Source organism: Lepidochelys olivacea, assembly GCF_965140295.1.
Source record: "Lepidochelys olivacea isolate rLepOli2 genome assembly, chromosome: 1".
NCBI classification, from domain to species: domain Eukaryota; kingdom Metazoa; phylum Chordata; order Testudines; family Cheloniidae; genus Lepidochelys; species Lepidochelys olivacea.
The window spans coordinates 195,792,452-195,820,302 of NC_140411.1; the positions used below are offsets into that span (position 1 = coordinate 195,792,452).

General features: G+C 44.5%; 1 protein-coding gene across 1 annotated transcript in view; it reads left to right on the plus strand.

Annotated features, from left to right (window-relative positions):
• Positions 1 to 2,210: 2,210 nt before the first annotated feature.
• CD47 (CD47 molecule) overlaps positions 2,211 to 27,851 on the plus strand; it is a 36,643-nt gene continuing 11,002 nt past the window's right edge. Inside the window, exons 1-6 of the mRNA XM_084649144.1 lie at positions 2,211 to 2,408; positions 7,018 to 7,368; positions 16,248 to 16,337; positions 17,328 to 17,426; positions 25,758 to 25,850; positions 26,389 to 26,487. Of these exons, the coding sequence (XP_084505270.1) occupies positions 2,363 to 2,408; positions 7,018 to 7,368; positions 16,248 to 16,337; positions 17,328 to 17,426; positions 25,758 to 25,850; positions 26,389 to 26,487 (778 nt within the window). The 5' untranslated portion in view covers positions 2,211 to 2,362. The remainder of the gene's footprint in view (positions 2,409 to 7,017; positions 7,369 to 16,247; positions 16,338 to 17,327; positions 17,427 to 25,757; positions 25,851 to 26,388; positions 26,488 to 27,851) is intronic.

Genomic DNA, 27,851 nt, shown 5'->3' on the forward strand with positions numbered 1-27,851 from the left:
TTCCTGCACCCTCGCTGGGCTCCTGACAGCCTTTCAGGCCAGCATCTAACCGGGTCCCTCACCACTCCCTCTGACAAGTTCCTCCCCAGCCAGGCATCTATTTGCACTTAAAAAGTTGGCAGGTTTCAGAGTAACAGCCGTGTTAGTCTGTATTCGCAAAAAGAAAAGGAGTACTTGTGGCACCTTAGAGACTAACCAATTTATTAGAGCATAAGCTTTCGTGAGCTACAGCTCACTTCCTTCAGATGCATATCGTGGAAACTGCAGCAGGCTTTATATATACACAGAGAATATGAAACAATACCTACTCCCACCCCACTGTCCTGCTGGTAATAGCTTATCTAAAGTGATCATCAGGTGGGCCATTTCCAGCACAAATCCAAGTTTTCTCACCCTCCACCCCCCCACACAAATTCACTCTCCTGCTGGTGATAGCCCATCCAAAGTGACAACTCTTTACACAATGTGCATGACAATCAAGTTGGGCTATTTCCTGCACAAATCCAGGTTTTCTCACATCCCCCCCACCCCCATACACACACAAACTCACTCTCCTGCTGGTAATAGCTCATCCAAACTGACCACTCTTCAAGTTTAAATCCAAGTTAAACCAGAACATCGGGGGGGTGGGGGTGGGTAGGAAAAAACAAGAGGAAACAGGCTACCTTGCATAATGACTTAGCCACTCCCAGTCTCTATTTAAGCCTAAATTAATAGTATCCAATTTGCAAATGAATTCCAATTCAGCAGTTTCTCGCTGGAGTCTGGATTTGAAGTTTTTTTGTTTTAAGATAGTGACCTTCATGTCTGTGATTGCGTGACCAGAGAGATTGAAGTGTTCTCCGACTGGTTTATGAATGTTGTAATTCTTGACATCTGATTTGTGTCCATTTATTCTTTTACGTAGAGACTGTCCAGTTTGAGCAATGTACATGGCAGAGGGGCATTGCTGGCACATGATGGCATATATCACATTGGTGGATGTGCAGGTGAACGAGCCTCTGATAGTGTGGCTGATGTTATTAGGCCCTGTGATGGTGTCCCCTGAATAGATATGTGGGCACAATTGGCAACGGGCTTTGTTGCAAGGATAAGTTCCTGGGTTAGTGGTTCTGTTGTGTGGTATGTGGTTGTTGGTTTCATATTCTCTGTGTATATATAAAGCCTGCTGCAGTTTCCACGATATGCATCTGAGGAAGTGAGCTGTAGCTCACGAAAGCTTATGCTCTAATAAATTGGTTAGTCTCTAAGGTGCCACAAGTACTCCTTTTCTTTTTTTAAAAAGTTGGATAACACATACACAGATCGGCCTGCATGAGCAACAAAGCGGGTGACCGTCTAGTTTTAAAACATTGGTGAACGACTCCATGACAAGAGCCCCTGCAGCGCTTGCAAGCTACAGGGGATGTCTTACAGGCTTTGCAGGGCTGAGGCGAGGTGGAGGAGAGGGCATTCAGAGGATGAAGGAATAGAATAAGGAGCAAGGATGACACACACCCCTGAAGGACAAAACTTTTACCGACGAACAGCGCCGGTGTGAACAGTGCTTTGTCAGCGGGAGAGCTCTCCCGGCCACAAAGCTGTTGCTGGTGCTGCCTCTCGTTGGGGGTGGAGTTTTTTGGTTGGCAGGAGAGCTCTCTCCCGCCAACAAAGAGCGGCCCCGCGGCGCACCTTTTAGTGGCAGGGCTGTAGTGGCCTCAGCTGGGTCGCTAAAAGGTGGGCGGCGTAGACATAGCCTGAGCAGAGCATGCTTGTTTGTTGGGGCATGTTATTCGAGGAGAATCCCAGCCTTCTCTTTTGAAGAAAAAGGAAGACTTCAGGTCTCTGAGTGTGTGGAGAAAAGCTAGAAAACGTGCCCCGCGTTCAGCCGAAGGCCTCAAACACCAGATGCCAAATAAAAAGGTCCCCCAAGTGAATTTTTACTTGTGATGTTAAGCCCATTCTCTTTGGCGGGGGAAGGGGCTGCTTCACGGGTTTAACGCTTGCGGCTGGCAATACAGTGTCTTGCAAGTGCGACAGCGCCTCCCCCCACAGGGTCCAGGACCCCGAACAGAGCCCAGGACCCGACAAAACACACGGAACTGCGCAGCACGCGCCCCCGCCCGCCTCTCCTCGCACTGGGATTCTCCCGCCCACCTCCGCGCCCCCGCGCCGGGATCCCAACCCCGCCCCGCGAACGTCCGCGCGCGCGCCGCGATTGCCCCCTCCCCCGCCCGGGGTAACCGAAAGCGAAACCCGCCGGCCCCGCCCTGCTGGCGGCGGAAGCGCGTCAGTTCGGGCGCGTCCCTGGCCGGCGCGGTTCGCGGCGAGGCGGAGGCAGCGCGGCTTCCCCGGGCCGAGTGGCGCCTTGCGGACGGGGACTATGTGGGCGCTGGGGGCCTGGGTGCTGCTGGGCGCCGTGTGCGCGGGTGAGTCCGCCGCCTCCTCCCCCCCCCCCGGGCCTGGAGCCCCCGGCCCGGCGCATCAGGAGCCCCGGCGCTGGCAGCGGCCCCCGGGCGTGAAGGGCGGGGCCTGGCGCTGTCCCTGAGCGGCAGGAGCCGCGGGACCGGGTGCGGGGCTCCGGGCCCCTCCGCCAGCCCGGGGTGGCTCCTCGCACCCGGGCGCCGCGTGGCTGGGTGGGGCCCGGGGCTGTGCTGAAGGCGCCGGTCCCAGCAAAGGTCCCTGGGAGAGGCCGGGGGAGGGGGGTCTGGGTGTGTCTGAGTGTGGGTCTGTGTCTTGGGAACCAAGCCGGGTGGGGGCTGCTCCTTCCGAGCCCAGTGCCAGGCTCTGCCTTAGGCGCAGTGTAAGCCATCTTCCCAAGCCTCTGTGGGTGCAAAGTTAAATGTCGCCACCCGTGTGTTAGGCTCCTGCATGGGAGGGGGTCCGGCCGGCCAGTGCTGAGCACCCACAGGTTCTCTTGCAGGCCGTGGGAGCAGCAGGTGCTCGGGACCCCCAAAGAGCAGGCCACTGGCGGTTAGAAATCAAGCTAGCTTTTAACGTCGATGTTTAATGTTTTCGGGCCCTTTGTAGGTTGTTAGACGTGTGTATGCACAGAGGCCCCCTACTAAGTAATTATATAATTGCGTAAATAAATACATTCTCTTGTCATATCAATCTGTAAAAAGGGAAATAAGAACAATCTGGAGAATTACAGACCAGTCATCTTAACTTCTGTACCTGGAAAGACAGTAGAGCAAATAATTATGCAATCGATTTGCAAACAACTTGAAGATAATAAGGTGATAAGTGGCAGTCAGCTTGGATTTGTCAAAAACAAATCATGTCAAGCCAACCTGATAGCTTTCTTTGACAGGGTAATAAGCCTTGTGGATAGGGAGGAAGCCATAGATGTGGTATATCTTGACTTTAGTAAAGCTTTTGATACTGTCTCGCCTGACCTTCTCATAAACAAACTCGGGAAATGCAAACTAAATGGAGCCACTATACTGTACTATACTATACTGGGCTCTGGGGATAGGGGATGCAGGTATCTGGGCAAGGGGGACGACCGCGGCTGGGCTCATGGAGGAGATAGTGTGGGTATCTGTGCCGGTGGGGCCGCGTGACTGGGCTCAGAGGGGGTGTTGGGTATCTCAGAGGAGGGGTTGGCTGGGGGGGGCAACCGTGGCTGGCTCGGGAGATGGGGGGTTGTATGTTTCTGGCCTCTGGCTGGGCTCCTGGGGGGAAGGAGGCAGAGAAACAGAAATCTGGGTTGTCATAGGGGTTTCTTTATGTCTATTCCTGGGAGAATTCGTGTGTGTCTGTCTGTATTGTTACAGACTTACTTGCTGACAGGTATTTTGAAATAAATTATCAAAATAATTGAAACTGGTGTGATTATGTAGTGTTGTTTTGACAAATAAAATTTGCAGAATTTTAAAGTATTGTATGCAGAATTTTTTTTTTTTCACAGAATTTTTTATATTTTTTGTGCAGAATGCCCAGTAACTCATGTACACGGTTAACTTTACACACAAGTGTTCGCAGGATTTGCGGGTCTTGATATAGTGTCTAGCACATTGAGGTTCTTGATCCAGTTTGAGGCTTCTGGGCATGAAGGCAATTGGATATTGTGAATCTTTAATTAAAAAAAAAAAACCACTATAGTTGTTGAGCTGTAGATAACTAACAAAAATACTGAACATAGACACTCGTGCTGTAAAATCAGATTATTTTGATTATCATCTTGCTTCTCCTGGCACCCTATTTGACTTAAACTTCTGACATTATAGCAGCCAATATTCTTGAGAACTTAGGGTTGAAAAGGAATGTTTTATGCTATTAGAAAACTTGCACCCCAAGCTTTTAGATCAATGGTCCTCAAACTGTGGGTGCACCCCCTAGCGGGGCATAGAGGAATGTTTGGGGGGGACAGTGGGGTCAGGCATTCCCCCATGGGGGGCAGGGAAGGAGCACCGCCGAGCTCTGCTCTGGCTACGGCTCTGGTGCCCACTCCAGGCCCCACCCCCAGCTGGGCCTGGGCTGCTGGCCCAGCCATGGCTCCCACTGCTGGTGGCCTCAGCCCCTGGCCACGGCTCTGCTCCAAGCCCCAGATTTGCCCCCAGCTGCGGCCTCAGCCCCTGGCTTCTGGCCCGGCCTGGCTGCAGCTCCAGCCACATCTCCAGGCCCTGACCATGGCCCCACTCCCAGCTGTGGCCCCAGCTCCACCCATTGCCCAGCTGCGGCCCCAGCCCTGACTGTGGCCCCACTCCTGGCCCTGCCTCCCAATGGCATCATTGCCATGCAGATCTCATTTACCTGGGAAGCGTCTAGATACTATGGCAATAAATGCTATAAGATAACCTTTAGATGGATATGTGGAGAGAATTTAGCCTTCTGTTTTTAAAAATTCTGATAAATTTTGGTTCATAGTGTAGGAAAATACCACCTGAAATTTCTGAATTATCTGACCTACTGACCAGATACAGCTAAATAAATGAGAAGATATGCTCTTATTTGATCTACATATTTTTGGGGTGAGCAATCCCTCTATACAAAAATAAGACATAATTTGCAAAGTAAGTTCTAAACCTCAGGGGATTTGGCTCCACCTTCAGAGTACAGGAGGTACAAATAACAAACATAACTTTTGTACAAACCATCACTCATTCTTTCCATGCTTCTCTAGGGAGCATGGAAGCAGAAACAACAGTGGTGTTTGTTTCCCTCCTTAGCCCCCTTTCAGCTGCAAAGAAAAATTCTACAGAAGAAGAGCTTGTCCCTTACTGATTACTCCCTGGAGGAATTCTGTGCCAATGCGTGTATATGGAAAACATGTCGTCGTTCCTCCAAACCCCCCCCCCCCTTGCAGATTTCTTTGCTTCCCTGCAGAAAGTGACAGGGAAGCCACGTGGGGAGGGACTGGGGATGCCCATGGACATAGTTTGGGAGGGCATTGTCCCTCCAAACAGAGGCGAGGTGGGAGCCACACGGGGTCACCTGCCACTGCATTTCTCCATTCCCCCCCCCCCATTTCTGCAAGCGCAAAGCTGCCTGGCTGAAGGAGGGTGCTGTTTGAACACCGCCTCCTGAGTCCTAGTGCTTGTCATGTTCCCCTTCTGTGTACTGGGAACCATCCTGTTTTCTGTACAACAGTGAGTGCCTGCGGTGGGGGAAGGCAGGAATGGTGACGGGGGTAAATGGGAAAGGCTGGTGGGGTGGGGGGAAGAGGCAGTGGGGAAGGAAGGGGGTGGGACAGGGTGGGGGAGGTGGATATTGGTGTGAGGGGGGTAGAGAGTGGGGAGAGGAATGGGGAGGGGATGGGGCAAGAGGCATTAGGGAATGGCGATGGGATGGGGAAGAGAAGGGCATAGAGGAAGCAGGAGCCCAGCATCTGGTGTCCCCTTGGCAGCAGCTGCCGCTGGGGCTCTCTTGTTAAGAAGGCCCATCAAACCCCCACCCCAACTGGCCCCATCTCCCCTGCACCTGGACCATCCCGATGTGCCCCCCAGACCCTCACCCCAACAAGCCCCAGCCAGCTGCAGCCGGATCCCCCTGCTGAGCACCGCAACTTCCCCCTGCTGAGCCAGACCCCCCTGCAGAGTTCTATTGCCCCTGCACTTGGAGCCCCCCGCATCTAGATCCCCTACTGAGCCATCTGCATCCAGCTTGCCCTACACCTGGATCCCCCCTACTAAGGCCCTCTGCACTTGGATCCTGCTGGGTTGAGTCGGCCTGCCCACACTTGATGTGCCTGGCACAGTGGGGCAGGGCCCCGGGGTGTTTCTGGCTCAGACCCGGCCCTTTCAGTGTGTTAGGGTCAGGTGAAACTTCACCGCCAAGTCGCTGTCCCAGGGGAGGGGAGCTGCATGGTGATCTCCCACCTCCAAGTGGCCTGTGTTCCCCACTGCCATGCTGGAGCCTCCACATTTATTAACAAATAAAATTTGCAGAATTTTAAAATATTGTGCCAAAAAATTAAAAATTCTGCACACAGAATTCCCTCAACAGTAACTGATGGTACAGGCACATGCATGTCTGCCTTAAGTCAAAGTCGAACTTTAGTGGGGCTGCTCATATACTTAGTTAAACATGTGCTTTGCTGAAATTGGGCCTTAGTGCAGATGTTTTCTCCATGTGGCCCTAGACCCAGAAAATATCCCAGAAGAATTGTCTGGTTAGATGCAGCACTGAGAATGTTGTATTAATGTTTACTTATGTATGTTAGGTACTTCTAAGACACCAGTTGTGGTGGTTCCCAAACATCATATAAGAATCAAGAAGCAGTAAATATGCCTAAAAAAGGGCTGTAATCTCCTCTTGCCTCTTCCTCTCTCTTTCCAAGCATAGCCTTCTTGGGGAATATTTTTTTTAAATCCATCCATCCTTCCTCTCTTTCTCAGAGTTTTTCTTCTTCTTATCTCTTGTTTTCCCTCTTGTTGTCTCTAATGAAGAACATTAATCTGTGCTTGTTTCAAGTGTATGATCAGGTCTGGCCATCCATTGAACTTTTCAATATTTCAATAGCTTTCTTGTTGCTCAGGTGTTGGGTAAATTAATTGTGGAAGACTGTCTAATCAAACTTTTTTTTTCTTCCAGGTTCTGCCCAGTTGCAGTTCAATGCAATCAAGTCTGTTGAACAAACCATTTGTAATAAAACAGTCATCCTACCTTGCATAGTGACTAATCTAGCACAGAAGAGTATTAGAGCCATGTTTGTTAAATGGAAACTAGAAAAAAAAGAATTTTTCAGTTTTGACGGATTTACAGCAGAGACCCACAGAAACAAGAATTTTTCATCTGCTGTGTTAGAATCTGTACAAAATTTAAGTCTGGGCAGTGCCTCCTTGTCAATTTCAAAAACGCAAGCAGTTCCAGGAAACTACAGTTGTGAAGTGACAGAATCGAATAGGGAAGGAGAAACTGTAATTGAACTTATATACCGTGTAGGTAAGTTGATGTCATGTGATTTTGTAAGCCTGCTATGAAATGAAACAAACCAGGTCTTGAGAGAGAGGACATAAAATAACAAATGTGAAAATGAACCATTAAAAATACCTAGAACATAAAGCCCAGTCTTTACTCACCTGAGCAGTCCTTGTGAGCATAGTTATATCAAAGTCCAGGGGAATATTTCTGTGAGTAAGAGTTGGGCCTGCCGGCTGGCATTGTCTCTGTTAACTTTTAAGGATGCTGAGGCTTTTTCACCTGATTTAGATTTTACAGACTATATGGTATTTGTGCCACACTCACTTTAGTTTATGTATATGCTGATCCATTTTCTAGATCATAGAAATACAGAGCTGGAAGGGAACTCGAGAGATCATGTGGTCCACACATCCTCCTTGAGCCCCTGAGCTGAGGCAGGACCAAATATATATCCAAATATATATATCAGTGGTTTTCAAACATTTTTTCTGGCAACCCAGTTGAAGAAAATTGTTAATGCCCACGACCCAATGGAGCTGGGGATGAGGGGCTCAGGACCGAACCAGAGGGTTGGGGTGCAGGGGTAAGGGCTGCGGGGTGGGGCTGGGAATGAGGGATTCAGGGTGTGTGGAGGCCTCTGGAGTAGGTCAGGAGGTTGGGGTATGGGAGGGGGTCAGGGCTCTGGACTGGGGGTGCAGACTCTGGGATGGGGCCAGGGATGAGGGGTTTGGGGTGCAGGAACGGGCTCCGGATTTGCAGGGCTCATAGCTGGGGCAGGGGATTGGGGCGCAGGGTTGGGGCACAGGCTTACCTCAGGCGGCTCCCGGTCAGCGGCGCAGCGGAGGTGCTAAGGCAGGCTTCCTGCCTGTCCTGGCACTGCGGCCTGCACTGAATCTTGGAAGCCGCCAGCAGCAGGTCCAGCTCCTTGGCAGAGGTGTGCAAGCGGCTCTTGCCCACAGGCACTGCCTCCCCTCCAGCTCCAGTGCTTGGGGCAGGGTAGCGCGCAGAGCCATGTGGCCACCCTGCCTAGGAGCTGGACCTGCTACTGGCCACTTCCAGGGCGCAGTGCAGTGTCAGAACAGGTAGGGACTAGCCTGCCTTAGCTGGGCAGCACCGTCAATGGGACTTCTTAACGGCCCGGATAGCGGTGCTGACCAGAGCCGCCCTGACCCAGTGCCTTACATTCCAGTCGCGACCCACAGTTTGAAAACCACTGCTCTAGACCAGTGGTCACCAACTGGTCAATCCTGGAGCCTTTGAGCATCGATCCCGGTCTCGGTCCTCCATCTTGTCCCGTCACCTCCTTCAGCATCGCAGCCAGCTAGGGGAGTACATCCCACCCAATCGCACTCTCAGCCAAAGAGGTGGTGGTTTTCCAGTAGCAGACGGCACTTTAACAAAGCGCACGCTGCAGGAACAGGGCAGCCCAGATGCCAGATGCGCCCGCTGAACTCACAGTACAGCTGAAATGCAGCTCTCTGCCCGAACCACAGGCTGCAATGCTGCTGGCGTAGCTGCGGCGCTGATTTGGTGGATGCATTCTCAGCGGGTGGTGTTGCCTTCTTCTTACCCTTGAAACATGCTTAAAGGGACAGGGAGGTGTTGAGAGGGCTGGGCTTACTGCCTTGAATTGCTGCTAGGCTCTCTCCTCTGATCCTGAAAAGGCATCAGCAGAAAACTGCCCATCACCCATTTCCTAACCTGGGCAGAAATGCAGCGCTTCTGCTTCTGCACAGAACAAGTTCCAGCAACTGCCGATGGGTGCTCCCTTGCCACACCCAGCCAGAAGACACTACATCTGGGGGAAACCAGCAGAGAAGAAATCCCCAGTCACTCAATAGTGGCGGGGGTGGGGCAGGAGCAGGAAATCAGTGTTGCCAGTCAAAGGAAACCCCAGCTTGAGAACAGCCCTGATTAAACAAGCAGCCCCACACAGGTTAAACCACACACATGCAAGGCGTATACCAACCCCATCCCAAACAAAAGAGCAGCCTTAGCCTGTCAGAGGCTGCAGGGGGTTAACAACAACAGCCACCTTGGTAATTGCCATGGCATGAAATGAAATACTCTAGTCTCCTGACTGGGGCTTTGAAATACCATTAATGGAGCAGAGCCTGTTTCCAGCCCAAAACCTGGTGCTCCCAGCCGGGCAGGGGAACGAAATAATAGATTGCCTTCTCGCTGCGAATTCAGAATGGTTTTTGATGTCGGGTCATTCAGTGTCGTAACTGGAATAACAACACAATTCATTTGGCTAATTTGGGAGGATGAATGAGCTGTTGGGGGTGACATTAATGCTGAATAAGGAGAAGGAAGGGCGGGAAGGGACTGGCAGGGAAGAGGCTCCACTAATCTCAGGCAGGAGGGACAGTGCCTCTGCTTCCAGAAGAAAATCCATTCACTACCTGGGGCCTTGAGCAAGGAGAGCATGTGACTGGGATTGTTATTATGTGGACAGCTGTGTGCATGTGTTTGTACCATGGTGAGCTGTCTGTGGGACCGTCACAACCAGCATGTCAGTTCTAGTGTATCTGGGATACCTGTTGGTGCTAATGGACTGGGGTTTGCACGCTGTGTACACATGCAGGGTGCATGACTGGCCAGGAGAGGTGGGTGTGTAAGGAACGGAGGCCAGACCTATGATAGGAGCACTTAGCTAGAAGCTAGAGCACTGCTATACTGTATGGCAGACCGTTCTTAGCCAAACTAGCTTATCCCAGCCAAACTGCGCTTTTATCAGTATCTTATCCAGCACCTATGAGCAAAATAAGCTATACTGGCAAACCCCACATTTGCCTCCCTTCCGCTCCCAGCCCCAATCCTATCCCTCTGCTCCACATGATCGCCGCTTTCCTTCCATTCCCAGCGGAGAAGACACCTCACCTGCTCGTCATCATCTCCTTCCTCTTCCCTAGGAGCCTGGCTCCACAACCACCCTCCCCCCCGCCAATCCACCTTCCCATCTCGGACCCTACTCCCCATCTAACCTCCCCCACATTCAAAGCTTCAGCAGAGCCGGTTTCCCTGTGGAGTTGATTTGAGCTTCTTTAAAATGTGGCGCGTGATGGAGTTTCTTCTTCCTGCAGTGGGGTGGATAGGCAGTGGACACGATGTCCCCTGAACCTCTCTCTGCACTACAAACCAGGGCACCCTCCCTTCTTTCATGGAGCTCCAGGAGAGAATGGCACTGGGACTCTAGTGATCGTGAAGCGGTGTCATAGCTATTCACATTTCTTTGGTTTTACACGTCACCAGCAGGGAGAAGGGCCGATGCAATAACCATGCAGAGCAAGTGAGGGGCTGAACAGCCAGGTCTCAACTGAGTTCCTTTGGGCTCTAGAGGATATGTTGATATCATAGGCAACTTTTTGTCATTTGCTAGGAAGTGGCTTCTCCTCCTGCCCCGTTACCTTTGGGTTATGGCTTCCCTTTCCCTGTGCTATTGGCTCCTCTGTCTCCTGCTGCCTCTCACCCACTTATCCCCAGTTTTTGCTACCCCTTGTGGAACCCCTCTACTTTTCGTCCTTCCTGCAGCTGCCTCAACCCCAGTTTGGTATTCCCGCCTCTTATCCAACCTACCTCTGTCCTTTCATCCTTTTGTTGTTGCTTCCTCCCACTCTTTGCTGCCCCTGCCACCAATTCGCCTGCTGCTACCCCTGACCGTTGCTGCCTCCTCTCCTCCTGACTACCTGGTGATCTTGTTCGGGAAGACTGCTGGTGCTCAGGGGGCTAAGCTGGGATTCCATGAGAAAGAGCTGGTCCAGCTGCCGTGGAAAGTGGTGGATCTAGCCCACAAGAAGGTATTTCTCTGAGTACGGCCTCCCCCTTCGGCCCCCCATGCCCCCAGACTCAGGAGGGGAGACGAGGCTGCTGGCATTGATTGCCCGTGTGCATTCAGCAGGGAGCTCCCTGGTGGAGGATTAAAACAATCAGCTCACCAGCTGCCATGGGAAGTTGGGGCTGGTGCCTGCGAGCCTTGAGGAGAAAGTGCTTCCTCGGCTAGGAGCACAGACGCAGTTAGGCGACAGCCCAGACCACCCCCTGTTACAGGGCTTGTGGTCAAGCAAACAATCTCCACCAAGACCCATGGCGCACCAACCCTCACAGGCTTTTCCCCTGGGCCTCCAGCCCATGGGACAGCTGTCCTACATGCTAGAGGGAGCTGAGGGGGAAAATGCAAAGCCCTGCTTCCCACAGGCCCTGCAGGGGGTTTCTCCTTGGCCTGGGTGCTTGCTCAGGAAGGAAGGCGTTCATGGGGAAAGCAAAAGAGCTGACTTCTTTCTCCTTCTGGAGTTGGGCAGCCTGCACGCAGCGCTGGTCAGATCTGAGCACTTGGACCTGACAGATGAATGCAAAGAAACAGCCAAGCTTGAGGGCCCTTTCATTGAAGGTCGTTGGGTTTTAGTTCTCTGTTAAATTTCCTGAAACTTTATTTCTTCTTTGCACATGAGCCAGGGGCAGAGACAGGCTCCAGCATGACCAGTCTTATCTCCACAAAGTACAGGGGTGCTCTCTTCTTCTTTCCTAATAACCAGGAGGCGCCATAACTCTTGGCACCTTTGGTTGCAAGTGCAGAATTGGAAAAAAAGAAAAGAAAAAAAGCTTATCATGCGTGGCACGCATGTCTACCACTCAGAAGTGTTAGACTATAGTTGTAGCTAGTGCTCTCCTCTTTTCTCTTTTTATACTAAAAAATACATACCTAGCTAGCTAGCATTAATAATGAGTGACAACCCCGGGCCATCTAAAAAGAAACCGAAAACCTACAACTTTTATTCGGAATGGGAAAATAAATTTCTGCTCGCGACAGTGAAAGATAAGTGCATGTGTCTTCTGTGTCACACAAGTATTTAAATAAGTAAAAAGGAGAATTTAGAAAAGCACCACTAAACAATGCATAGCAAATTCAAGAACAGTTTCCCCTTGATTAGCCCACTATGTACAAAGAAAGTTAATGAATTAAAGGCTGTTTTGAAAGCTCAACAGTCATGTTTTACTAAACCAGCAGCAAAAGGGAAGGCCTCTACTGAAGCATCGTTTAGTGTTTGCCATCTGCTGGCAAAACACAATAAATCACGGATGGAGAAGTATTTAAAGAGGCAGTGACTGTGGCAGCAGACTCCTTATTTAAAGACTTTCAAAACAAAGAGGAAATGATGACAGCAATCCAGAGCATGTAAGTTGGTGCTTCCACAGTAGCAAGATGGGTGGAATCTTTGTCCGACGACGTCTTTCAGCAACTACAGCAGGATTTTAATGACTGCAAATGCTTTTCACTGCAGTTTGATGAATTGATCAACATGACCGACGCAGCCCAGGTAGTTGTTTTTGTTCAAATGGTTTTTAAGGATGACAAAACTGAAGAGGACCTTCTGACTGTTTTGTCCCTTAAAGAGAGAACAAGAGGTGAAGATATCTATAATGAATTCAAAAAGTACATTCTTGAGAAAATCATTCTAATCAAGAAACTTGTTTCAGTCTCAATGGATGGTGCATCCGGCATGCTTGGCGCACATGCAGACTTTGTTTCATTTTGCAGAAATTATCCAGATTTTCCTTCATTTGTGAATTACCACTGTATAATCCACCAGCAAGCACTAGCAAATAAAGTTACGGACTTCTCACATGTAATGAAAATCGTTGTCAGAATTGTAATCTCAATTCGAGCAAGAGCCCTCCAGCACTGCCTGTTTAAATCTTTACTTGACGAAGTGGATGCTACTTACGGTGAGCTGCTCCTCCATGCAGATGTGAGGTGGTTAAGCGGGGGGAAAGTCCTGCAAAGATTTTTGGATCTAATGCCAGAAATCATCACTTTTCTAAAATCAAGGAATGAAGTGTGTAATGAGCTCTCAGATAATGTATGGCTGCTGGACTTACTGATGTAACGTCCACATTGAATGAGCTGAACTGTGAACTGCAGGGAAAGGGCAGAAACTTACCACATACAATCAGAGCGGTGAATGCATTCAAATTGAAACTGAGTCTGTAATCCTTCCAGTTAAAGGATAAAATGCTGCAGCACTTCCCAGTATGGAGAAAATACTAGAAAAAATTGAAGACAAAGAAAAATGGTTCCACCCTGAAAAGTTCTGTGCACAGCTGACCAAATTAGCAGAGGAATTCAAGAGGCGATTTCAAGAATTAGACATGATGGAGCCAGTCATCATGTAGATCTCAAATCCGTTCCTTCCAGCAGACATTGGTGGGTTGGCCCTGACATTCCATCAGGTGTTTGATTTACAAAGTAATGGAGTTTATATGGAGCTAATTATCATGCAGAATAACATTGAGCTGAAAGCCAGATCAAGGGACAGCGATTTTTGGGGACCCGTAAACCGAGAAAAGTATCCCCTTCTGTTGTCCTGTGCTTTAAAAGTGAAAGCTTACTTTGGTTCCACCAATCTGTGTGAGATGGCGTTCTCACAAATGAAGATTATCAAGTCCAAGTATCGCACCCACATCACAGATGCACATCTGCAGGACTGCCTCCGACTAGCTATTTCAAATTACAACCCGAATTTCAAGACACTGGTTGGTAATGTGCAGTCACAAGTGTCAGACTTAGTAAGAAGGGAAAATGTATAATTATGTATATTAAGCAATTGATCTCAGCTTTATATAACATAATAAACTGTTATTTCTACATTTTCTTTGAGGTGGATCCTGGGTTGTACTTAAATTCAGAAGGCGATCTTGTGCTTAAAAAGGTTGGAGACCACTGCTCTAGACCATCCCTGACAAGTGTTTATCTAAGCTGTTCTTTAAAATTTCCAGTGACTGGGATTCGACGACGTCTCTTGAAAGCCAGTACTTAAATATCCTTACCGTTAGAAAGTTTTTCCTAATATCTAACCTAAATCACCCTTCCTGTAGATTAAACAGATTACTTTTTGTCTACCTTCAGTGTACATGGAGAACAATTGATCACTTTCCTCTTCATAACACATTTGAAGACTATGATCAGGCCCTTCTGTCTTCAGATCTCTACATATAGTGCTCTCAGTTGGTAGATCTCAAAATACTTTATATAGAAAAGTGTACTTATCCTCATTTTACAGTGGTGGAAATTGTTCAACAGAGAGATGAAGTGACTTCCCCAGGGTCATGCAAGAAGTCAGTGACGGAGCCAGGGTGTCCTGACTCCTGACCTTTGGGCCACACTTCCTTGATAGAATAGTGTAATGCTCTCTCATGCAGTACAGATAGAATGACCAAATGAATAAATCCCGGTACCTGGGTTTGTTGATATGTTTTATGTGTCTGAGAATGTTTGTGGATACCTGAGTCTGGTGCTCAGTTATATTCACTGACAAAAAAGTTTTTTTGGCTATGATTTTTTTTGAAGGACTTCATAGCCCTGTTCCTGATAGACATTTTAATGGGCAGCCCCCGGTGTGCATTTGTGGGGCAAAATGGGAAGGCAGATAAATTGGAATGGCTTCTGAGATCCACTAGCCTGTGTGCTTAGCTACATGGAAAAGACAGTCCAACATTTCTTGGCAGAGAGATCATGTGGAACAATACATTACCCTTGTATTTCATCACGCTCCCTACTGTACTGCTCTCCACAAAAATCCCAAGGTGTATCACTTGTGATTGTCCCACTGCCGTATGGTCATTGATAAAACAAAGGGCCATCAATAAAACCGCCTACTATGTCAGGCCTCTTGCTGTGATAGGGAAGTTGATATACTTCCCCTGATCCCCACACACTCTCTTCTCATGTCCTTCAACCCTTTTGTGATTTCCTCATCCTGGCCCTTCTCCTAGCATCCCTCCCCATACCTCCAGGGAACATCAGGCACCAAGCCTGCTACTATGCTATTTCCGTGCAGCAATGGTTCTAGCAACTCCAAACTGGCATACATGTGAAATGCTGAGCATCGTGCTAACCACGAGGAGTCCAATGCATGGTGTTAAGAGTGTGGCAGCTTGTCCCACCACAAAATGCTGGTGTAATTGTACTTAACAATTTGCTTCTGGGGCTGGGAATCTGGCTGTTGAGTTGTGTTGTCAGGGATGTGTGTGAGCAGTGTAAATCTAGCTGAAGGTGTGAACTTTTTTTAGCAGTAGTAGCTGAAAGTGCAAAATTCCATTGAGTGGAGAGGCTGGAATAGAGGAACAAGTGTCGGGGCAATATAGAAAAGGTAGACTTTGGTCTTTGGTGAATGAATTTAAACCAAGAAGGCCGAGTGCAGAAATCCAGAATTTATGCATGCCTTTTAGCAAAGTAGTGGTATTTTCGAAATTGCTGTGTCCTGTAACTGGGCGGCAACCCTTGGCATGCATGAATGCCAGAAGGTGTCATACGAAGATATATGACTTTACCTGGATATAATCTCTTCTGCTTCTGTTCCTTGCTGTTTTGCATGTTATGCCCATGTACAGCAGCATGCACTTGACAAAAGTAATGTAACTTTCAGTTGGCTCTGATCCCATCCAGAGCCGTTGAGGAAGGGCTGGTAACCTGGTATGAAAGATTAGTGAGAGAAAGGCAACCAAGAGACAGGTGAAATCAGAGCGTACTGATGAGTAGAAATCAATGCAGAGATACCAGTATGTGTAGTGGTGGTAAAATGCGTGAAACAAGAACAAAAACCTTGCTAATGCCTTCCTTAGTCTAGATGTGGATAAGGAACATGGGGGGGAAAAATACATTTCTGGAATTGGGAGTTACAGTAATTGGAATCTTGAATGAGTAGGGAACAGCCTGTCATATTTTACCCAATTACATCAGAAGATCAAAGGTTGTAGTTATAGGTTTTAAAATTGGTAGCAGAGAGAGTGTTAAGCAGCCTACAGACTAGGCTAAAATGAGCACTTATAATGTAAACCCAATAACTTCAAATTTTATGTCCCCCACTGTTCCCTTTCCCTCTTTTTGTGTGTCAATTCAGAGCCATGGTTCCCACAAGTAGAATCTATTTTCATCATACTCTTCCTGGTCTGCGCTATTTTGTTTTATTGGATTCAGTTAGGCGTTACTGGTAAGTATTAAATTTTGTTTCAGTTCTTTACAAATGCTAAATGTTAGTGCGAATATCATTTTCATAAATGAAGCAGCAGGGTAAAATGGAGCAACAGAAAATGGAATCTAGTGTTTTAAAAAATCAGATGGAAAGTAGAAGCCAGTTTGTGTAGACCTTTTAGAAGAAGAAGGTTAAAGGGTGACTTGATTATAGTCTAGAAGTACCTCCTATGCGGAATAAATATTTAATAATGGGCTATTCAGTCTAGTGGGGAAAGGTATAACACAATCCAATGGTTGGAAGTTGAAGCTAGACAAATGGAGAGTTGAAATAAGGTGTACATTTTAAACAGTGAGAGTAATTAATCAAAGGAACAATTTACCAATGGTCATGATGGACTTTCCATCACTGCCAATTTTTAAATCAAGATTGAATGTTTTTCTGAAAGATCTGCTCTAGGAATTATGTTGGGGAAGTTCTAAGACCTGTTTTATACAAGAGGTCAGACTGTAGATGATCACAGTGGTCCCTTCTGGCCTTGGAATTTATGAATCTGTCAGATGTCCTAGGTCACACGGGAAGTCTGTGGCTGAACAGAGAATCGAATGCAGGTTTTCCATGTCCTTGGCTAGCATCCTAATCACCTGAACAAACAGTTCATAACGCACTGAAAAAAAAAAATAAATGAAGACTAACCATATCTAATTGAAATGGCAAAAGGGTTTTATGGAACTGATCCAGCTTGCAGTGAAATCTATGGAAGTTGACTTGTGCCCTGTGGTAGGCAGGATGTAAATTAATTTGTAATTAGGAATTTATCTAGGATACTGATCTCAAGTTTTATTGCTGTCAGTGCTGTAGAGACAACTGGAAAGATGTACAACGTCAAGATGCCATTCTTGAAGGGATCCTTTTTCTGACCATGGTCATAATTTAAAAGATGTGTATTCTTGTAAATGATGCTTCATTACTAAACAAATTATCTCTCTTACTTTCATTTTCCTTTAGTATCAAAGGGAACTACATTTCAGGAGAACATTGGCTTAATTATTGCAGGAATCATCATCTCAGTTGTTGCTGTTGTTGGTTTTATCCTTTTAGTTCTAGGTAAGTGTAATAATTATTTGTCGTCTAACATATCAGTGGCCGGAAGTGATAAGCATACGGAAGGTTGATTTCATTGAGAAATGCGTGTTGTCAGCACCTCTGAAAATCAGGCCAGAAGTTCACTCTTCTGTGTTTTAGTTGGTATAATGCTGAATTTCTGTGCACCATCAGTAAAAATGGTTAAAGGGAAGATGGGTAATTTGTGATGGGAAGGTAGGAGGAGTTGAAATTTCTTGATAGAATCAATGTTTCAAGGTTTCTGTAGGTTGATTGGTAAAGGAGCCATAACAATAGCTGTGAAAAGGTGGAACTCACTAGAGACATTCCCCTAGGAATTTCATATGGAGTCGGTGAACTGAAAGAGAGATCACTTGCTCAACAATGTTTTACCTATTTTCCTTTGCCAGTACAGCCAAAATTACTTGAAATAGAGGATCATAAATTAAAGTTGTATACCACAAAGGAGCCTCTTTACCTTCTATTTCAAAGTTTATGTTTAAATTTTCTCAGTAAAAAAACCAGTCTGCTTATCTTTCAAGTGTCTTATAGAACCATAGAAATTTAGGTCATCTAGTCTAGTCTGATGCATTGAGGCAAGACCAAGTAAACCTAGACTGTCCCTGACAGGTGATAGTGATAGTGACAGGTGATATCCCTGACCTGTTCTTAAAAACCTCCAATGATGGGGATTCCAAAGCCTCCCTTGGAAGTCCTAATCCAGTTCTTAACTATCCTTATAGTTAGAAAGCTTTTCCTAATGTCCAATCCACATCTCCCTTGCTGCAGATTAAAGTGATTAGTTCTTGTCCTACCTTCAGTGGACATGGAGAACAATTGATCACTGTCCTCTTTATAATAGCCCTTAACATATTTGAAGGCTGGTATTGGGCCCCCCTTCAGTCATCTTTTCTCAAGACAGAAATTGCCCAGTTCTTTTAACCTCTTCTCATAGGTCAGGCTTTCTAAATCTTTTATAAATTTTGTTGCCCTCCTCTGGACTCTCTTCAGTTCGTCCATATCTTTGTTAAAGTGTGCCACCCCAGAACTGGATACAATACTTCAGCTAAGGCATCACCAGTGAAGAATAGAGCTGGGCAGTTGCCCCTCCCGTATTGTACATACAATACTCCTGTTAATACAGCCCAGAATGATATTATCCTTTTTGCAACTGCATCACATTGTTAGCTCATGTTTAATTTGTGATCCACAATAACCCCCCCAATTCCTTTTCAGCAGTACTACTGCCTAGCCAGTTATTGCCCATTTTTTAGTTCTTCCTAAATGTAGTACTTTGCACTTGTTTTTATTGAATTTCATCTTGTTGATTTCAGACCAATTCTCCAATTCATCAAGGTCATTTTGAATTCTGATACTGTCCTCCAAAGTACTAGCAACCCCTCCTAGCTTGGTATCCTCCACAAATTTTAAAAGCATACTCTCTACTCCACTACCCATGTCATTAATGAAAATATAAAATAGTACTGGACCCAGGACAGACCCCTGTGAGGACCCACTAGATATATACCCCCAGTTTCACAGTGAAACATTGATAATTACTCTTTGATTCAGGGTGGATTGATTTAAATCAAGACAATTTAATCACCAAATGGAAAGTCTCAATTTAAAGAATTGATTTTAATCAGTTTTTCCATTTGTACTTCAGTTATTCTCTAAAGAAAGGTGCATTCCCATTAGGTCATATAACCATTAAACATGTTGATTTACAACTAAATAGAGCATTTACACTAGATTTGGTTCTTCTTTTTGCTGCCTAGGGTATGCTATACCAATATACATTGATTTAAGCAGTTATATAGCTTACTATTTTCAGATTCTTTATTAATTGTACATTTTGAGTATGTTAGAAAATGGTGAATGATATATTGCTTATTTACTAGTTAAATTAACTTTTTGTTCATGATTTGTGACAAGCTGCATTAGGATGGTAACTGGAATTTAATTAAACAAAAAACAGCATATAAAATTACTTTTATTTAACAAAGCAACCTTAAATGTTTTGGATACATAAACATCTTTTATCAAAATATGTTTCACACTTACAACTAAATGAATTATTAAAGGAACAAAGAGATTAACTGTAATTGGTGAATTAAACTGATTATTTCAGGTCAGCCTGGAAAAATGTTCAAATATGCCCAAGTGAGTGAAGCTTAAGTTCCTACTTGGCTAAGTCTCATGAAAATGAGACAGTAGTTTCCTTATATGTCTACACTACGAAATTAGGTCGATTTTATAGAAGTCGATTTTATAGAAGTCGATTTTATACAGTCAATTGCGTATGTCCACACTAAGCACATTAAGTTGGCGGAGTGCATCCTCAGTACTGTGGCTAGCATTGACTTACAGAGCGGTGCACTGTGGGTAGCTATCCCACAGTTCCCGCAGTCTCCACTGCCCATTGGAATTCTGGGTTAAGCTCCCAATGCCTGATGGGACAAAATCTTTGTTGCGGGTGGTTTTGGGTGCATGTCGTCAGGCCCCCCTCCTTCCATGAAAGCAAGGGCAGACAATCATTTTGCGCCTTTTTTCCGGGGTCCCGGCCCCGCTCAGCCCACTGCCATCCTGGATGATCGGAACCCCAAGCAGGCAGGGGGCTGAGTGGGGCCGACAGACGGAGCCCCAGACCGGCAGCGGGCTGAGCTGCTCAGCCCGCTGCCGGTCTGGGGCTCCGTCCGCCAACTCCTGCCAGCTGGGGTCCCGGCTGCCGACTCCCACTCAGCCAGCTGCCATGCTTGCTATACCAAGGCAAGCATGGAGCTCACTCAGCTCACCATCGCCGTACGTCTCCTGGATGCTGCTGGCAAAAGCTGTACTGCATTGCTACACAACAGCAACTCCTTGCCTTCGTGGCAGACGGTGCAGTAGGACTGATAGCCATTGTACATCTCCTGGGTGGTCCTGGCAGACCTCTGTGAGGTCAATCAGGGGTGCCTGGACAGACATAGCTATCCTCCTCTTAGAGCACCTAATGGGAGTGACTCCAGGTCATTCTCTTCTTTAAGTTTCGTCTCATGAAGATTCAGTCCAGCCTGGAATATCATGCGAGCTGGAGGCTTCTGCCTCAGGCTGCGCTCCCAGCCAGCAGCATGGCGCGTTCACACCTACCACAGCCTGCCCCAGACTCGTGAAGCCTGGACAGTAATAAGGAGCAGTTCAATTTGTGGAATGACAAATCCAGAATGAAGGATTGCACTCTGTGGGCCACATTAAGATTATTTCAGAGTCCTAGATATCATTTAGTCCCTATAAAAGACTTCATGAAAATTTTCCCCCGCCCCCAACAAAAATGTTAATTTATCAGAGCAGCTGAAAGGGAAAGGAACCCGGGACTATAAATTAGAGCTTCCATATTATTTAACTCATAATTGATATAATTCAAAGTAAAATTTCACAGCACGGTCTGTTCTAAGGCTAAAAATGCAGGAGGGGAGTCAGAAAAAGGAACAGTGACCTGTTTCTGCCCAGTTTCAAACCGGGGACCTTTCATGTGTTAGGTGAACATGATAACCACTACACTACAGAAACCCAACTTGAATGTATCCCTCGCGTGGTCCCTGTTATACTTTATGTAACGTGTGGTTGTGTATTATTAATAGTTTGATGTGTCCCGGGGCTTCTGTTTTTTTTTTTGCCACAGACTTTGCCGAATGCACAGGAATGTTTTCTCTAGCTATAGAAGCTACCTAATGCAATGTCTATATCTATGGCCTTCCTGCTCACAAAGCAGTCATGCCCCCACCCAAGGCTGACACAGCACAGAGTGCATGTGACACAGCGACCTGGCTCGCGCAGGATCGCAAGTGCATCTGAGTTCAAAGTGCTGTCCAGAGCGGTCACAATGGAGCACTCTGGGATAGCTCCCAGAGGCCAATACTGTCCAATTGCATCCACACTACCCCAAATTCGACTCGGCGATGTCGATTTTAGTGCTAATCCCCTTTTCAGGGAGGAGTACAGAAATCGATTTTAAGAGCCCTTTAAGTGGACAAAAATGGCTTCGTCATGTGGACGGGTGCAGGGTTAGATGGATTGAACGCTGCTAAATTCGACCTAAACTTATAGTGTAGACCAGGGCTAAGTTACTGCGACTGTCCTTCAAACTTTTAGAACACTCCCTCCTCATTTTTTAATTGAGAATATTGGTAAGAAAATGAGGTGGAGTAAGTGCTTGATCCATCTGTTTCTTTGCTGCATGAAATTTAACTTTGTTGCTGAGTATTTCTTTCTACCATGTCTCTTGACTTTCCAGATTTCAACAGCATTAGCAATACAGCAGCTATCTTTCTGCAGTTTGTCCAAGGCTACAGAACTAGCATATCTTCTACATTTTTCTTTGACTGTGATAGTTCCATCTATTTTGTCATGATTTTCTTCATAAATTGTCATCAGAATAGGCCAATTCTTGATAAATAGCTCAAAAAAGTCAACCAGTGAATTCTGTTGTACGTCTTGGGGCAGAATTAGTTTAGCTCTCTTTCTCTCTTCAGTGAAGCTGAAGCGGCGTGCTTGTTATGGAAGTATTTTGCAATTTTCAGCAACATTTTCCTTTATGCTGGAATTGTCCTTAAGTCTGTGGCTAGATAGAAGATGCATCAACTGAGCAATGCACCCATACATTATAAGTTTCATGTTCCTTTCATTATCTTCTTCTAGATTTCTTCTCATTTGTGCTACATTTGCAGCATTGTCTATGAAAAGCTATGCACTTGACACTTGAATTTTTGATCAGTTTGTTATAGCTTTTGCTGCTGCTACTTTTAAGTACTCGGCGGTACCAGTTGTTTCTATAAGGTAGACATCCCCATCTTTTGTTGCCGCACAAGCACATATTATTGGATCAGTGTACACATTGCTTTCTCTATCAAGACCCAGATTAAATAATTTCTTGTCACTGTTTTTGCACGCTGTTCAGTTTCCTTCTCATACACTGTATCCAGCAACCTTTCAGTAATGTCTGCTCTGCTGAGTGGAACCTCATCGTAATCATCGAACCATGTCATTGAAATGGTTATTCTTAACAAGACAAAAGGGAGAATTTGTTGCAAAAATGTACTGAGCAGTCTTTTCATCGATGAAGTCTTGATGGAACTAGCTGGTCCTGATTACAAACTCATCCATGATGTTTACTGGATGATGAAGAGAAGGCGTTTTTTGGGGGTTTTTTTAATATAGGTAATTTATAGTCTGATGTATGTTTAGTTGCAGCACTGCTGGTGCTACCAGCAGATGGCTGTGAAGTTGTAGACATTCAGATGATGGATGTTCTTTAACCCCTTGTATATAAGTTGGATCCTGAAATAAAATGGTAAAAAAAAAAAAAGCCACTCTCACTCCCTGTGATTCAGGGCCCTGCTTAAAAAATAGAAGATTGTAAATAAAAGATTTCTCCTACTGCTGCTGTTTGTACCACCGTTTAAATGAATACAATTTATTCTAAACGCAGTTGTATAGTAAAAATAAGTTATAAGGATTATCTATATCTATTTAAATGCTTATCTCAAAAATACCAAACAGCTTGAAAAAAAAATTAAATGTTAAAATTAATAAATGCCTGATAAAACTACTTTTAAACAGAAAATCGTCGCCTAGTATATTTGATTATTTTGAGCAATAAAAAAATATTTCAAAAGTGCAGCGGTAACCATAAAAATTTAATTGATAAATACTCCCACAACTAACATCAATTATATTTTAAACATAAACATTTTGAAATTCATAAGTAATCCACCCAAAACACAAATTTATGACAGTAATTTAAGTTATCGTTCACTAGCATAGTAAGATATCATAGGCAGTCCATAGAATGGTGGAAAAATAAGTTTATTAACCATTTGATCCTGATGGTTCAGACATGTTTACATCATCATCTTCAAAGTCTTTGCTTTCTGAGGATTATTTTTCATAATGTTTCATTCTGGCAACCAGGCCTTACATCTTTTTGTTGTATTGTTTGCATTTGGCATGTGTTCATTTTTTTTTTAATCCAGAGGTACAGGAATTTCGTGAAAATATTCCCAAGTAGTGCATTTTTTACGACCTGCGTGCATGGCAGTTTTTGCTCCAGTTACCAGGTGTTGAAATCAGCAGTAGAGGCTGCACTCTGAAGAATGTTCTCTCTTCTTCCCACAGTGTCGTCCTTTCTGGTTGCACGCTCTGCTCTTTTTCCCTTGTTACAGAATTCCCCCAAAAAATAAAAGAACTAACAACAATCCAAGACTTCTGCTTGTGTAACCCATATGTGTTTGCACTGCAGTATTCAATTTGGTTAGAGAGAAAGGCAGTTGAGAAATTAATGGATTTCTGTTTTTGTATCGCTGTCTGTGCACATATGCAGGGAGACAGAGCAAGGCAATTTACTTGACGTGCCCAGTGCTATCCAGAAGCAAGGGCTGATCAGGGTAGAGCAGTGTTATTCCATCAGCTGCAGAGTAAGTTTCCTTGGAGGGTGCAGTCAAAATATTCATAATTTAAGAACTGAGCCAATCAGAACTCCCATTAAAGTCAATGATAGCCCTCCTATTGACTTTAGTTGTGTAAATTCTAGTGTGTCTTTCCCATTAATGTAAAAGCAACCTCCATATGTCTCATGAGAGGAGAATGCCAAATTTGAGTGCGACCATGTAGATCCTGGAGGAAAAAAATGCTTGTATAACTTCCACAGATACAAAGTGCTGACTGAAGCCTGGGTTTTGCGAACACTGATGCATGTGAATAAAGTTATTCATTAAAGTCAAGGGTAATTGTCACATAAGACTACTTGTTAAAGTTAGATTAAACTTACACATTATGGAAGTTATTAAAGTTACACATTAAGAAACTATGGAATATTGGATAAGAGTATTTCTAATTCTTTAAACATACTGTAGAGGCTTGCCTCTGTTTAAAATAATCTTTTTATTTTTAAACTGCAAAAAGAAAGAGAATCAATTTCATATGCAGATTAAAAGATTTAATTAAAGGGCTTTTTAATTCCTGTTCCACGCTCACCAAGAATTCCAAAAGTTTTTGAGTCCAAAAACATGTAAAAATCTGTTAAAATGCGTTGACGTGGTATAGATTGTATAGTGTTAATGTATTATTATTTACTGGATTTTTTTTTTTAAGTAACAAATCTAGTAAACATAAAAGCAACACTTAGTTTGGAGTTATTGATTCTTGGTAATGATGCCATTTCAAATGTGTACTCTTTCTATTTTGATTTCCTAATGGGTAATTCTGAGCTCATAAGAGGTGCTTGCTTAAATTTCATATCTGGAGTTCAGTTTTGATAAGCTGGGGCTCAAAAAGTAGTTTAATCTTTGTCCATATTTGCAATCAAATTCACAAGGTATCCTTCTGAAGACCTCTGTTCAACATGCAAATCTGTACAAAGCAATATCAAAACATATTAATATCAGTATCCAACACAATGGATCAGATCCTGAGCTGTTGTAAATTGATGAAGCTGAGGATCTGGCCCCATATGTGGTAATATATATGGAGCTGGCTTAGAAGAGATTCTCTCTCCTCCTCTTATGAGACTAACCCATAACTGGTCTGGTCCAGTACTTGACTGGGCCGGGCCACAAACTTTACCAGAATAGAAGAATGTCTTTAATCTAAGTGAAGTTCAATAGGATCTGAGTGTGGAGTACTCCGAAACCTTAGTGTATCTCACTACCAAGATAATCCACTATCATAGAAGGAAGAATCGGAAGAGAAGATAGTATTAAATATACAACATATAGGCAATGAAAACTTTCTTTAAGGAGGAATGAACAGGACTGAGAAAAGAACTGAACCAAACCTTATCACTGTAAACAACACAGTATATTAAACAAAACTCCTATACCTTGGGCTTGGAATATCCCATCCAGGAATGTTATTTTCTCCAGAACCTGGTATTTAAACAAGTTCGGGCAAAGACTCCCTTATGTACAGAACAAACATTTACAGTCCCAGCAGAAGTCCAGACCTCCAGGTTGAACATGGCCAGGTGAAAGAAAAGAGTACAAAATCTTCACCAGGGTTCAATGGGTTATATAATTACTGGGTGTTTATTTAAAATGTATTACTCCATTTGGATTTGCTCCAGGGCAGCCTTGTGATTTGTAGAGCTCCAAACTGCAGAAGGGGAGAATTAGGCCAAAAACTGATTTCTTCCTCCTGTTCTACTGCTTGAAGAGATCAAAGGTCAGGAAGTGAGTTGCAGAGCGTGCTTGGGATTTCCAGACCCCTAAAAGTGTGAGGATCCCAAGAGGTTACTTGCTTTGCATGTGCTTAATGTCAGCCATGATTTTCTGTTTTACTAATTTGTACAACTGTTTACAGATGGGTTTGAGCCAAAGAATCAAGCTGGACTTGGCTTAATTGTACTCCCTGCTGTGATTTTAGTGCCACTTCAGTATTTTCTGCTTAAGATAGGTGAGGATTCATTTATTTACTGTCTCATTAAAAGCATCTCAGTCTAATATTAGAAACACAATTTTTTTTTTTTACTCATAACCTACATGTTTGTCATTCATAAATAGGCACTATGACAGTGTGCTGTGGTCCTGGTCTTCCTAATGTTCTGTGAACAAGGGAATAACCTGAGATCACCTGGCTTAGGTGATCAAGAAAAGAACTGTGAATTGTCTGCTTGGGAGATGGAGTTGGGGGTAGAATGTCTTTGGGTAGCTCAGACTCCTCATCCAGGGTCATAGGATTGGATTGAATCACAACCTTCAGGGATTTTTTGTTTACTTTTCCACTTACGCTGTTTGCTTTTATTGTGTCCCTTGTCCTTTAAGGGAAAGGCCTAGCTGTTTGTCTCAGGATTTCTTTAGTCATCACACAAGCTGGCCAGGACTAGTATTCAGAAGATTCTGGTTCCTAGTCCAGTTTGGATCACAAACCTCACATGTTTTCTTTTGTTGTCCTTTCAAAAGCTACAGTAAAATATTTGGCTTTTTCCCTCCAGTTTTTAAGAATAATCTACTACTGTTTGCAATTCTTGTGGTAGTTCTGGAATCACTTGGTTATTTGATTGCTGTCATCGGCTTTGCCCTGTGCATCACAGGTAAGCAATATACCTTCTTTTAAAAGAAAATATACTTAATTTTAGCAATTTGGTTTAATAATGAGAATCTTTTGCACAAAATACTTTTTTGTATCTGTTCTTTTTACCTTTGTCTGTACCTAGTGGGACCAGTTTATTTGCACATTAACACTGGAATATTTTGTAAAGTAACTTTTCTGCTTCATGATTTAGCAATAGAATTGCTATAAATATATTCTAGAACTGCTGTGTTACTACTGTTGTATCTGGTGAAGGAAAAATAACCTTAAGGCATTATGTTACATATTATAGTTTCATTTGTATGACTATCCAGCATGGCTGCATCCTGCAAGCTGTTGCCTGAAAAAAGGATTGCTTTAATTTACTACTTATTTTGCAGTACTGCATACCCTAAAGAGTCACCTACAACCAGCATTGACCCTCATTAGTATGTTGTTTTGATTGTGTTCAACAATCTTAAAAAGAACACATGCACAGAGGCAGAATCCATTTCTGATGTTTAAATGAATAAATCAGTAGAGTGTATTGTCAAACCTTTGCTTTTGCTGTGTATGTTTTAACAGTATCGTTGAGGCAAATGAATCACAAGAGCTTCAGCAAGAATGCGAATTCATTAAATAGTAAACTTGGAAGAATGCCTGCAGTGTTTTGATACAGTACTGATTAAAATTTGATTTTTATTTTCTCGTGGGCCAGCAAAAAATGGAAGCTTTTTTTCTTCAAGAGTAAAACACAGAGCAAAGTAATCTCAGAAGAAAGAGAGGACAAATTTAGGGCTGGCCAAGCTTGGCAGTGTGTTTGCGAATAATGGTTAGAGCCCTGCAAATCCGCAGATACCTGCTTTTTATCAGCGGACCATTTTTGCAGCTCCCGGATCAGATGCAGATACAAATTTTGTATCCACGCAGGACTCTAATAATGGTGGAACACTGAACTGTGTTCATACAGAATACTTTCTCTTGTAGATGTCTTGAAGTGACTTATCCTAGAAAGCATAAATGTGAATTTGACTTGAGAGAATTATGCCTCTGTTCTACTAAATGCACCATGTTAAGAAACAGTTTCAAAAACTTATCTTGAAAATGGTGTCAAGTAGCTTTGCTGTTTTGGCCAGTGTGAACAGGGTGTAACTATTTTTAAATGGTGTTTGGGGGTTGGGAAGAAAAGTTATGGAGAGTTTTCAATAACTGATCTTCTTTAAAAAGGAAAAAAATACTGTCTTTGCACTGGCCTCAAAACTGTTTATAAATAATTTTTGAAAACAGGTTCTTAAAGCTATGTTAACTTGGATTTTTTTAATTGCCTAATTTTAAAAAAATCCTGCTTCTGATAGAGCATCCTTTAAATACTGTCTTGATTTTAAA